Genomic DNA, 13,167 nt, shown 5'->3' with positions numbered 1-13,167 from the left:
ACTGTCTGTACTAGGAAACATTTCTTCCACAAGCCAAAGGTGATTTGATACTTTTAATTTAGGTTTCTATTAAGGTAGAAGGTAGGATGCATTTTGGAGCTGTTTGGGAGGAATAAAGGAGCCCTTTAAAGTACCTGCATCTTCGTTTCAGGATGAATGTCACTATGGCATATATCAGTAGTAGTAAGCTTAATTTTTGATTGGGTTGTGATGTCAAGCTCAAAGTTATCCCTTGCTCATGTTTAAACATCAGCCCTGAGAGAATTATCTCTAGGATAAGTGTACCCTTATTCCTTCATCTTCTCTGTTTACTCCACCCTAACCCTCCATGAGGAATAGTTCTCAGTCAAACCTAAGACTAAATTAAGCCCACTACTGTCATGAACAAGACTGCTCTGGCTATTTCAAATACTATAGGTACTCCTGTTTTGTTGTTTTTCCAATGACTTGGCAATTCCAATAATTGTTTCTGATGATATGATTAAGTTGGAAGTATTTCAGTGCTCTCTCCTAAGGGTTGACTTTTCTCTCTACTTGCATGTTATCCTGCAATATATACCTGCATTCTCTCAGGTTTCTGTTTGCATTGCCACTGTAAATTCATCAGTTTCCATAATTCATATCATCATGATTCATATTTTGGATGTTGTGGTGGTGATTTTAGAAGTGCAATGACAAGACTGCATGCTTATAGGGCTTTGTAATTAAGTGACATTGAGGGAATCTTCCCACCTTTTATTGATAGAGGCTTAAATCGGAAGTGAAGGGAAATTAGAACTTCCCGAGGGAGTGTAGTTGAGAGAGTTTGGAAACCTCCAGTTTGAAGAGATTTGGCAGTAGTTTGACTGCTTATATTAGGACAAGACAAGAACACTGAAGGGTGAAGTGAAAATTTAAATGTCTGCTATATCCTGCTGCTAGGGGTAAATTTCTACATTATATGGCGATCTGATGTCTCGCTAATATTACAGTATACCAAGGTTAGTGTCCATACAGCTATGTACTTGACCTATTACACATTCAGTTTACAATGTATACAAATTGATAGCAAGGGCAGGCAAATTGAAATATGTAGTATAATAAGTGAGGATAGACAGTGCTTGGAGATTCTATGAGGTAGGTCTGTTTCTGAACAGGTTCAAACAAGCATCTACAGTATAACAGTCAAACTGTGAGCTTAACAAGGAGTTTAATCCGGTGATCAGTATATGTTAAATATCGTATTAGGGTAGTTCTGATATCCGCAGTCATTAAAGTATACACAGCCATAGCAAAGCATGTGAAAACAAATATCATTTATGGTATGTATAATCATAGGCGTAGGAGCCTCATTTGATTTGGGGGGGCTGTAACGACTTGCCCGAAAAATATAACCAAAATTTTTCGCGCGCTCCGCGCGCGCTCCACATGTCAATGTGCATATCATATAGGCATTCATCGCTTATTACATCACATGCCAATAACATTAAACCTTTCGTGTTATTACCCTTCCATATTGGTAATAATTATTGGGGAAGTCGTTACAACAATAATGATAATAATATAAGTTTAACTATTGAAAAACACATTGTAAATTCTTCTTCTTTCAGTAGGTGCCAGTGGCGTAGCTAGGGGTATTGGTCAGGGGGGAGAGAATGCTCTGTAGGGGCGCTTTCGACACTATCTAAGCGGAGCGCCACCACCGGTTGGCGCGGAGCGTACAAAAATTTTTTGAGTAAAGATACTCCCTAGATCGCCGGAAATGACCCTTCCCAGGCCTAGCTAATTTGCAGATAAACGAAGAATAAATAGGTGTCATCGCCATTTGTCAGAAAATTGCACCAAACAAAATGTGACAAATGTCAATAGGTATTTGAGAGCGCAATAAAAAAAGTCAATAATCGCGAAATTAAGTAGAAAGTGGTAAAAAGCTGAAAAGGGCGCCAGCAGTCCATTTGAGTCCGTCGGGGGGGGGGGGTTCATCGGCCCCCTCTGACTGTATGGACGCTCCGCCACTGGTAGGTGCCCGAAAAATTCTCAGTATATTGCCCAAATTTTAACCAAAAAAATGAAAAACACATTGCAAATTCTTCTTCTTTCAGTAGGTGCTCGAAAAATTCTCAGCATATTGCCCAAATTTTCACCAAAAATTTGAAAAACACATTGCAAATTATTATTCTTTCAGTAGATGCCCGAAAAATTCTCTGCATATTGCCGAATTTTCACCAAAAAAGAAAAAAAAACACACTGCAAATTATTCTTCTTCCAGTAGGTGCCCGAAAAATTCTCAGCATATTGCCCGAATTTTCACAAAAATAATTGGTTGGGGGGGCTGCAGCCCCCCCAGCCCCCCCGCCTCCTACGCCTATGTGTATAATGCAATGACCCTAACTGGGAGGTCAAGTATGCTCAGAAACCTTTTTCAAATCTCCAGGAGATTATGATACCACGAAATATTCCTGTCATTCTGTTTCCTCTATAATGGAATTCCTGTCAATGAAACCACGTAAGCTAAAAACATAAGAATTAAGAGGTTTCTTACTGTAGGTTAAAAAACAAGGATGTAAGATTAAAAAGTCAGCTGATACGTGACGAGCACTACATACACACCAGCAATTAGTAATCATGTCTAAATTTAATCTTAATTTGAGCTGTGTGATGATATATTTCACAACCAAGCCTGTATTTTGTTTGGCCAATGAGGTGATCCTAACTGTACAGGTTAAACATGGCATAAGGGCTGGACAACCTTCAAACCATCCAAACCCTGTTTGTGGGGAAATTTGCGTTCCTCGCGGGAAATTGTTGTGCAAACACACAAAATAAACAAGTCCAAGAAAATAGTTGATAGCTATAACAAATAAAAGTGAAAAACATGAGCATAGTCTTCAACTTTTCTTCTGATTGTAAAGCACCCTTTCAGAGTCAAATTTTAACCTGTCTGACAGGTAATTTAGTTTCGGACGACCAAAGTTTCATTTCAGCATGTCGTTCAACTGACAAGTAACTTATCTAACATTATTGCTAGACAAACTTGATCAAGACTGCCAAAAGGTAAGGACCATTTGTGCACATTCAAATAAAGTATCTCCAATCACATGCATATTGTTCACTAATGATCAAGTATTTAAGCTTTGAGGAGTTTATATAATTAAAATTGATTAAACCAAAAATATGAACGTAAAATATCGGTAATAGTGCATCAGTGGTAATTGAAGTTGCACAGGGTTGAATACATCGCTAACTACACATTACAGAGATTTGTCTCTATGTTGTCAATCAAATTTTTCTGATGATTTAGTTGGCTGATTGTCCACAACAAGCTTTCTGTAATTATTTATGATACTCCATTATCATTGTAGGCAATGCTTTTGCAGTGCTGCAATTACTGTCCAAATTACTTTTATTATGCTGAGCCTATGTGATCAGCCTATTGCCTGGTTGTGCGCAAATTGTAACGTTAGGCTCACATTTTCCTCTAAAAGTACATGATGAAACTGACATAATATATTCACCAGCAACCATTATGATCTTTTAAGGAAAAGCTCGCACTTAACTCATCCCATTCCTGTGTATGCTATTAGTTTTCATAATGCTTTTGAGTTTTGTAATATTTCCTCTTAATTTGCTTTTGTCATACATCCTCTTAATTTGCGTGCTGTGGTTGCACTTGTTTTTCAATCAGTGATTTTCTCATGCCATTTCAGTGCATTAATGTGGTATAACATTCCGAATAGACACAGTTCATACACAGAGTGGTGGATGTAATATTGAAACGTCATCACTTAAAATAAACTTGGATATGTTGTGTCGGGACTGCAGAGATTTCTATTGGGTTGCCAGTGTAGGAAGGATATGAACAAAGTTGTATATGTTATCAGCAACTTTCTTGGAAGCATCTAAAGATTTTTGTCTCAGAGCCAAGCAATGTAGATTCTGTCTGCTGTATTTGCAGCCGACTTTTATACTGAAACTGTACTATGAGTAAATATGTACTGTAAAACCAAACTGTCAATCAACAAGTGCATAGCTTGTTAGTTGCACCTTAAGTACCTGCTAAACTTTCACCTGGGAAATTCAGGAAGATTTTCAGCCCTATGTGGCATAAATTAGTAGCCTTATTCTTTCACATAAAACATGAATGATGACTGTGGGCAGGGTTCACCAACATATATTAATTTCAGACAGTTGTACAAGTTTGGTCTATCCCAAACTGCAGTTTGTACAGTATAAGGAAAGTGCAATTTACTCAGGCTAAACCAGTCGCAGACTTATGAATTCCGCCCTGGGATGAAGGTTCTGTGTAAAACCTCCTGGAAGGCAGACAAGCTAGAGACTCATCAGATAATGATAACATTCATTTTCATTGTAGCCTAGTTATCTGATAGGGTGCTAGTGATTTGATCCTTCCAGAGACTCCTTCCAGATAACATAAATGGATGTTGACATAAAACATCATTGTCAACTGTTGATGAAGCATTGTGATTGATGAAAGTTCAACATTTTAAGACATAAAGTGCAAATTTATACTTAGAATACCACTTCTATATATCCAATGTCCCTACTTGGCTACTTAAGCTGCTGCAAAAATACATTCTTTTTGGGTACAGCCCTAAACCCCACAAGCGTCTGTCCCCCCCCCCCCCCTCCCTCCCTCTCAATTGTTGGAAACAAATGCATTACATTGATTCGATGACAGTGAACTTAGTAAAAATTTGGCTGTAATTTGTTATTTACAAAAAACTGTTAAGTTTGCCCAACCATGTTTGCTCCCCATCCCCTTCAAGAGTTTAGTAGTGTATGGTATATCACCCCTCCCAACCATCCCATCCCCTTTCAAGAGTTTAGTAGTGTATGGTATATCACTCCTCCCAACCATCCCATCCCCTTTCAAGAGTTTAGTAGTGTATGGTATATCACTCCTCCCAACCATCCATCCCCTTTCAAGAGTTTAGTAGTGTATGGTATATCACTCCCCCGAATCATCCCATCCCCTTTCAAGAGTTTAGTAGTGTATGGTATATCACTCCTCCCAACCATCCCATCCCCTTTCAAGAGTTTAGTAGTGTATGGTATATCACTCCTCCCAACCATCCCATCCCCTTTCAAGAGTTTAGTAGTGTATGGTATATCACTCCTCCCAACCATCCCATCCCCTTTCAAGAGTTTAGTAGTGTATGGCATATCAATCCTCCCAACCATCCCATCCTCTTCCCACTTAACCACAGTCATTTTGCACCACTTTCTGTCAGCACTGTTTGATTTGTCACAACCAAGCCAACCCACCTCTCACCTTCCTACTTTCAATCATGTGTGATTATTGCCAACCATCCCTGACACTATTTACAATCACTGTATGATTTTTCTCATCCCTATATCCCACCTGTCTCTACTGTTTATTACCACTGTTTCATGTATGATATATTTTAGTGAAATGTTCATGATGCTTAAGGCATATTCAGTGTGTTGATTTTATTTGTGTAAATTTTCAGGTTCCCAAACAGCTCAGAACACTATGAGTAAGAGGATGAATTCTAAAAGTCCTGTCTATGCTGTCAGTGACCTTGGAAGTGACCTTGAGATTGACCACTGCCAGCTATCAGCTGATGCCTCTCCAGAAACGCCTTCTAGGGGAAGGGGAAAACTAAACTGTAACAGACTTAGCTTAGCTGAAGAATTTGCCACCATGGAGGAACAAATTCTGGGTGAAAAAGCACTGGAGTCTGAAGAAGATGAAAGTGATTATTACGGTGGATCAAGTGAGGTTACAACCCCAGAGTGGGATAGCGATAAAATTGAACACCATGAGAGACCTGAAATCTCATTAAGAAGAGGAAAAAGTCCTCAGATGAACAGTCCAGATGGAGGTGATGGTAGCATGCTAATTGGGGGTAAAAGAACTACATTAGAGGACTCCAATAAATATGGAAGTGACTTGAATGCAAACTTGAAAAGCCTGCAGGATGGTAGAAATAACATTTCAAACTCATTGCAATATTATACAACATCAGACAGAGAAAATATGACAAACCCATTAGACAAGCGAAAAGTTGAGGAAATAAAGCCAGAAGTGAGGATTGGAAAGGTTTCATGTGGTGGTGTGGAATCAGACACAACAAACCATTCACAATTAATGAACCATAGTACTAGCAGCTCATCCAATTCTGCACAGTCAAACTTTCCAAAAGTTGAAGTTTCCAAAGTGAAGGATATGTGCCCCACCTGTGATGGGGTGCAAGGGACAAACCCCACCCAAAGTGATGGAGATGTGACTATGCCTGTCTTGGATTGGGAATCCTTAGAAAGACATTTAGCCAAAATGGAAATCGAAGAGAAAAACAAGAAACAAAATATTGAAGAGATGCCCTCTCAGCAAAGTCCCAGGCAGGTATGTACTTTTTGTTCCTTTTTGGTTTGGATGACAAGAGAAACCTATGCAATCATGATTGTGGTCAAACTGTGAAAAAAACTTGCAAACATGATATCTCAAGTTAGGAAGCATTGGAACTTTCATACTTGATATGTGGATGCATTATAGTGAGTAGAAGAACCCTATTGGTTATGGAGGAGGTCAAAGGTTAACTGATGTCACCAGACATCAAATGCTAAAAACTTTGCAAACACAATATCTCATGATAGGAAATATGAATTCATTTCATACTTGACATGTGTATGCATCATATTGAGTAGAAGAACCCTATAGTTTTTATTAGGTCAAAGGTCATATGAGGTCACCAGAGGTCAAATATTGAAAACATTGTAAACTCAATACTCAAGTTAGGAAGCATGGATACTTGCATACTTGGCATGTGGATGCATTATATTGAATAGAAGTATTTGATTGTTTTGGAGGTCAAAGGTCATCTGGGTCACCAGCAATCAAACATTGAAAACCTTTTAAACATGATATCTCATTGTAGAAATAATGGATATGTTTCATACATGGTATATGGATTTGCCATATTGAATACAAGAATCCTGTTGTTGTTTGTGTACCTGGTCAAAGGTTAGTTGAGGTCATCAGAGGTCAAGCCCTGCAAACCTTAAACATGATATCTCAATGTAGGAATCATAGATATTTCTCATTCTTTGGTGTGTGGATTCATCACATTGAGTGCAAGATCCCATTGCTTTGGTGGAGGTGTGTATTGCCACGTCTAGTAGACTGACCTGTGTTTATTATGCCATAGTGTAAAATAGTGGTTCAAACCATTTATATTATAAAACTATTACTGGAGAACAAGCAGAAGTCATAAAAACCTCAATGTATTTAGCATTCTGGTAACAATTGATGTTACCCTTATATGTGCTTAAAGAGAAAGTGTTCCAAGAGTGGTGACAGAGTCAATGAGAACACATCAGTACTGCAATACAGCTATGTCAATTGTGTAAATGTGTTAAGGTACATTAGTGAGTGGATCAGCTGATTAAGTGACACTGTGTTGTAAATTTTGCACTCTCTTGCATAATCTTCAACAAACATATAAAGGACTTGGAATGTTGCATAAATATCTTGTTTCCAGTTGTTGCTGCTGGATGCCAGTTTGATATGGAAAAATGGGATCCAAATATCATTGATTGTGTATCATGTATCATGTTGCTGTGAAAAAAAAGTTAATTTTACTTTACGTTTACAACTGTACCTAGCAACAGATGTGTGTGTGGCAGTTGAAATCAAAAACCTGTCAAAGGTGTCGTCCGGACTAATCAATACTTTTTAATGATACTAATTGGATTAAATGGATTTGATAACAATCTTGAACTTCATATTTTGTATTTAAATGCATTCTTATTGTGTACAAGAATCTCTTTCTTTTCTGTGAACGTCAAAGGTTATTTGAGGTCAGCATCTAGCCTTTTATTCTAGTCTGCTCTGTCAGTATTTAATGATTTGCTTATTGACAATTTAAAGTATTTCTTTCTCATACAGTTTGCTTTCATACTAAAGTTTTTGTAAGATAGTTTATCACTTACTTAGAAATCACCTCAAATTATGAGAGTTATTCTTGATGCCAGCACACAAGATCAAATTTTAATTCTGTGAAATGTCTGAGTACTACAATTTGTCAGCTAATAGTGTCTGAGTACTACAATTTGTCAGCTAATAATGTCTGAGTACTACAATTTTTCAGCTGATAATGCCTAAGTACTACAATTTGTCAGCTTATTATGTCTGAGTACTACAATTTGTCAGCTTATAATGTCTGAGTACTAGAATTTGTCAGCTAATAATGTCTGAGGACTAGAATTTGTCAGCTAATAATGTCTGAGTACTAGACTTTTTCAGCTAATAATGTCTGAGTACTAGAATTTGTCAGCTTATAATGTCTGAGTACTACAATTTGTCAGCTAATAATGTCTGAGTACTACAACTTGACAGCTAATAATGTATGAGTACTACAATTTGTCAGCTAATAGTGTCTGAGTACTAGAATTTGTCAGCTAATAATGTCTGAGTACTACAATTTTTCAGCTAATAATGTCTGAGTACTAGAATTTGTCAGCTAATAGTGTCTGAGTACTAGAATTTGTCAGCTAATAATGTCTGAGTACTAGAATTTGTCAGCTAATAATGTCTGAGTACTAGAATTTGTCAGCTAATAATGTCTGAGTACTAGAATTTGTCAGCTAATAATGTCTGAGTACTACAATTTGTCAGCTAATAATGTCTGAGTACTACAATTTTTCAGCTAATAATGTCTGAGTACTACAATTTGTCAGCTAATAATGTCTGAGTACTACAATTTGTCAGCTAATAATGTCTGAGTACTACAATTTGTCAGCTAATAATGTCTGAGTACTACAATTTGTCAGCTAATAATGTCTGAGTACTACAATTTGTCAGCTAATAATGCCTAAGTACTACAATTTGTCAGCTTATTATTTCTGAGTAAGTCAGCTAATAATGTCTGAGTACTACAACTTGTCAGCTAATAATGTCTGAGTACTACAATTTGTCAGCTAATAATGTCTGAGTACTACAATTTGTCAGCTAATAATGCCTAAGTACTACAATTTGACAGCTAATAATGTCTGAGTACTACAATTTGTCAGCTAATAATGTCTGAGTACTAGAATTTGTCAGCTAATAATGTCTGAGTACTACAATTTGTCAGCTAATAATGTCTGAGTACTACAATTTGTCAGCTAATAATGCCTAAGTACTACAATTTGTCAGCTTATTATTTCTGAGTAAGTCAGCTAATAATGTCTGAGTACTACAACTTGTCAGCTAATAATGTATGAGTACTACAATTTGTCAGCTAATAATGTCTGCGTACTACAATTTGTCAGCTAATAATGCCTAAGTACTACAATTTGACAGCTAATAATGTCTGAGTGCTACAATTTGTCAGCTAATAATGTCTGAGTACTATAATTTGTCAGCTAATAATGTCTGAGTACTACAATTTGTCAGCTAATAATGCCTAAGTACTACAATTTGTCAGCTTATTATGTCTGAGTAAGTCAGCTTATAATGTCTGAGTACTACAACTTGTCAGCTAATAATGTATGAGTACTACAATTTGTCAGCTAATAATGTCTGAGTACTACACTTTGTCAGCTAATAGTGTCTGAGTACTACACTTTGTCAGCTAATAATGTCTGAGTACTACAATTTGTCAGCTAATAATGCCTAAGTACTACAATTTGTCAGCTTATTATGTCTGAGTAAGTCAGCTAATAATGTCTGAGTACTACAATTTGTCAGCTAATAATGTCTGAGTACTACACTTTGTCAGCTAATAATGTACTACAATTTGTCAGCTTATTATGTCTGAGTACTACAATTTGTCAGCTTATAATGTCTGAATACTACAATTTGTCAGCTAATAATGTCTGAGTACTAGAATTTGTCAGCTTATAATGTATGAGTACTACAACTTGTCAGCTAATAATGTCTGAGTACTAGAATTTGTCAGCTAATAATGTCTGAGTACTAGAATTTGTCAGCTAATAATGTCTGAGTACTAGAATTTGTCAGCTAATAATGCCTAAGTACTACAATTTGTCAGCTTATTATGTCTGAGTACTAGAATTTGTCAGCTTATTATGTCTGAGTACTACAACTTGTCAGCTAATAATGTCTGAGTACTACAATTTGTCAGCTAATAATGTCTGAGTACTAGAATTTGTCAGCTTATAATGTATGAGTACTACAACTTGTCAGCTAATAATGTCTGAGTACTAGAATTTGTCAGCTAATAATGTCTGAGTACTACAATTTGTCAGCTAATAATGTCTGAGTACTAGAATTTGTCAGCTAATAATGCCTAAGTACTACAATTTGTCAGCTTATTATGTCTGAGTACTAGAATTTGTCAGCTTATAATGTATGAGTACTACAACTTGTCAGCTAATAATGTCTGAGTACTACAATTTGTCAGCTAATAATGTCTGAGTACTAGAATTTGTCAGCTAATAATGTCTGAGTACTACAATTTTTCAGCTAATAATGTCTGAGTACTACAATTTGTCAGCTTATAATGTATGAGTACTACAACTTGTCAGCTAATAATGTCTGAGTACTACAATTTGTCAGCTAATAATGTCTGAGTACTAGAATTTGTCAGCTAATAATGTCTGAGTACTAGAATTTGTCAGCTAATAATGTCTGAGTACTAGAATTTGTCAGCTAATAATGTCTGAATACTACAATTTGTCAGCTAATAATGTCTGAGTACTACAATTTGTCAGCTAATAATGTCTGAGTACTACACTTTGTCAGCTAATAGTGTCTGAGTACTACAATTTGTCAGCTAATAATGTCTGAGTACTAGAATTTGTCAGCTTATAGTGTCTGAGTACTACACTTTGTCAGCTAATAATGTCTGAGTACTACAATTTGTCAGCTAATAATATCTGAGTACTACAATTTGTCAGCTAATAATGTCTGAGTACTACAATTTGTCAGCTTATAATGTCTGAGTACTAGAATTTGTCAGCTAATAATGTCTGAGTACTACAATTTGTCAGCTAATAATGTCTGAGTACTAGAATTTGTCAGCTAATAATGTCTGAGTACTACAATTTGTCAGCTAATAATGTCTGAGTACTACAATTTGTCAGCTAATAATGTCTGAGTACTACACTTTGTCAGCTAATAATGTCTGAGTACTAGAATTTGTCAGCTAATAATGTCTGAGTACTACACTTTGTCAGCTTATTATGTCTGAGTAAGTCAGCTAATAATGTCTGAGTACTACAATTTGTCAGCTAATAATGTCTGAGTACTACACTTTGTCAGCTAATAATGTACTACAATTTGTCAGCTTATTATGTCTGAGTACTACAATTTGTCAGCTTATAATGTCTGAGTACTACAATTTGTCAGCTAATAATGTCTGAGTACTTGAAATTGTCAGCTTATAATGTATGAGTACTACAACTTGTCAGCTAATAATGTCTGAGTACTAGAATTTGTCAGCTAATAATGTCTGAGTACTAGAATTTGTCAGCTAAAAATGCCTAAGTACTACAATTTGTCAGCTTATTATGTCTGAGTACTAGAATTTGTCAGCTTATTATGTCTGAGTACTACAACTTGTCAGCTAATAATGTCTGAGTACTACAATTTGTCAGCTAATAATGTCTGAGTACTAGAATTTGTCAGCTTATAATGTATGAGTACTACAACTTGTCAGCTAATAATGTCTGAGTACTAGAATTTGTCAGCTAATAATGTCTGAGTACTAGAATTTGTCAGCTAATAATGTCTGAGTACTAGAATTTGTCAGCTAATAATGCCTAAGTACTACAATTTGTCAGCTTATTATGTCTGAGTACTAGAATTTGTCAGCTTATAATGTATGAGTACTACAACTTGTCAGCTAATAATGTCTGAGTACTACAATTTGTCAGCTAATAATGTCTGAGTACTAGAATTTGTCAGCTAATAATGTCTGAGTACTACAATTTTTCAGCTAATAATGTCTGAGTACTAGAATTTGTCAGCTTATAATGTATGAGTACTACAACTTGTCAGCTAATAATGTCTGAGTACTACAATTTGTCAGCTAATAATGTCTGAGTACTAGAATTTGTCAGCTAATAATGTCTGAGTACTAGAATTTGTCAGCTAAGAATGTCTGAGTACTAGAATTTGTCAGCTAATAATGTCTGAGTACTAGAATTTGTCAGCTAATAATGTCTGAGTACTAGAATTTGTCAGCTAATAATGTCTGAGTACTAGAATTTGTCAGCTAATAGTGTCTGAGTACTACAATTTGTCAGCTAATAATGTCTGAGTACTACACTTTGTCAGCTAATAGTGTCTGAGTACTACACTTTGTCAGCTAATAATGTCTGAGTACTACAATTTGTCAGCTAATAATGTCTGAGTACTAGAATTTGTCAGCTAATAATGTCTGAGTACTACAATTTGTCAGCTTATAATGTCTGAGTACTAGAATTTGTCAGCTAATAATGTCTGAGTACTACAATTTGTCAGCTAATAATGTCTGAGTACTAGAATTTTTCAGCTAATAATGTCTGAGTACTACAATTTTTCAGCTAATAATGTCTGAGTACTACAATTTGTCAGCTAATAATGTCTGAGTACTACAATTTGTCAGCTAATAATTTCTGAGTACTACAATTTGTCAGCTAATAATGTCTGAGTACTACAATTTGTCAGCTAATAATGCCTAAGTACTACAATTTGTCAGCTTATTATTTCTGAGTAAGTCAGCTAATAATGTCTGAGTACTACAACTTGTCAGCTAATAATGTCTGAGTACTACAATTTGTCAGCTAATAATGTCTGAGTACTACAATTTGTCAGCTAATAATGCCTAAGTACTACAATTTGACAGCTAATAATGTCTGAGTACTACAATTTGTCAGCTAATAATGTCTGAGTACTAGAATTTGTCAGCTAATAATGTCTGAGTACTACAATTTGTCAGCTAATAATGTCTGAGTACTACAATTTGTCAGCTAATAATGCCTAAGTACTACAATTTGTCAGCTTATTATTTCTGAGTAAGTCAGCTAATAATGTCTGAGTACTACAACTTGTCAGCTAATATTGTATGCGTACTAGAATTTGTCAGCTAATAATGTCTGCGTACTACAATTTGTCAGCTAATAATGCCTAAGTACTACAATTTGACAGCTAATAATGTCTGAGTGCTACAATTTGTCAGCTAATAATGTCTGAGTACTATAATTTGTCAGCTAATAATG

The 13,167-nt window shown here is 35.8% G+C and overlaps 1 protein-coding gene across 6 annotated transcripts in view; it reads left to right on the top strand.

Moving 5' to 3' along the window:
* Nucleotides 1-13,167, top strand: part of LOC139975250 (uncharacterized) — a 231,028-nt gene that overhangs the window by 190,289 nt on the left and 27,572 nt on the right. For all 6 annotated transcript variants that reach the window (XM_071983002.1, XM_071983001.1, XM_071983000.1 and 3 more), the window contains one exon: nt 5,472-6,367. In XM_071983002.1, the coding sequence (XP_071839103.1) occupies nt 5,472-6,367 (896 nt within the window). The remainder of the gene's footprint in view (nt 1-5,471; nt 6,368-13,167) is intronic.

The sequence above is a fragment of the Apostichopus japonicus genome, chromosome 10, assembly GCF_037975245.1.
Source record: "Apostichopus japonicus isolate 1M-3 chromosome 10, ASM3797524v1, whole genome shotgun sequence".
NCBI lineage: Eukaryota > Metazoa > Echinodermata > Holothuroidea > Aspidochirotida > Stichopodidae > Apostichopus > Apostichopus japonicus.
This window is presented reverse-complemented; position numbering and strand designations above follow the sequence as displayed.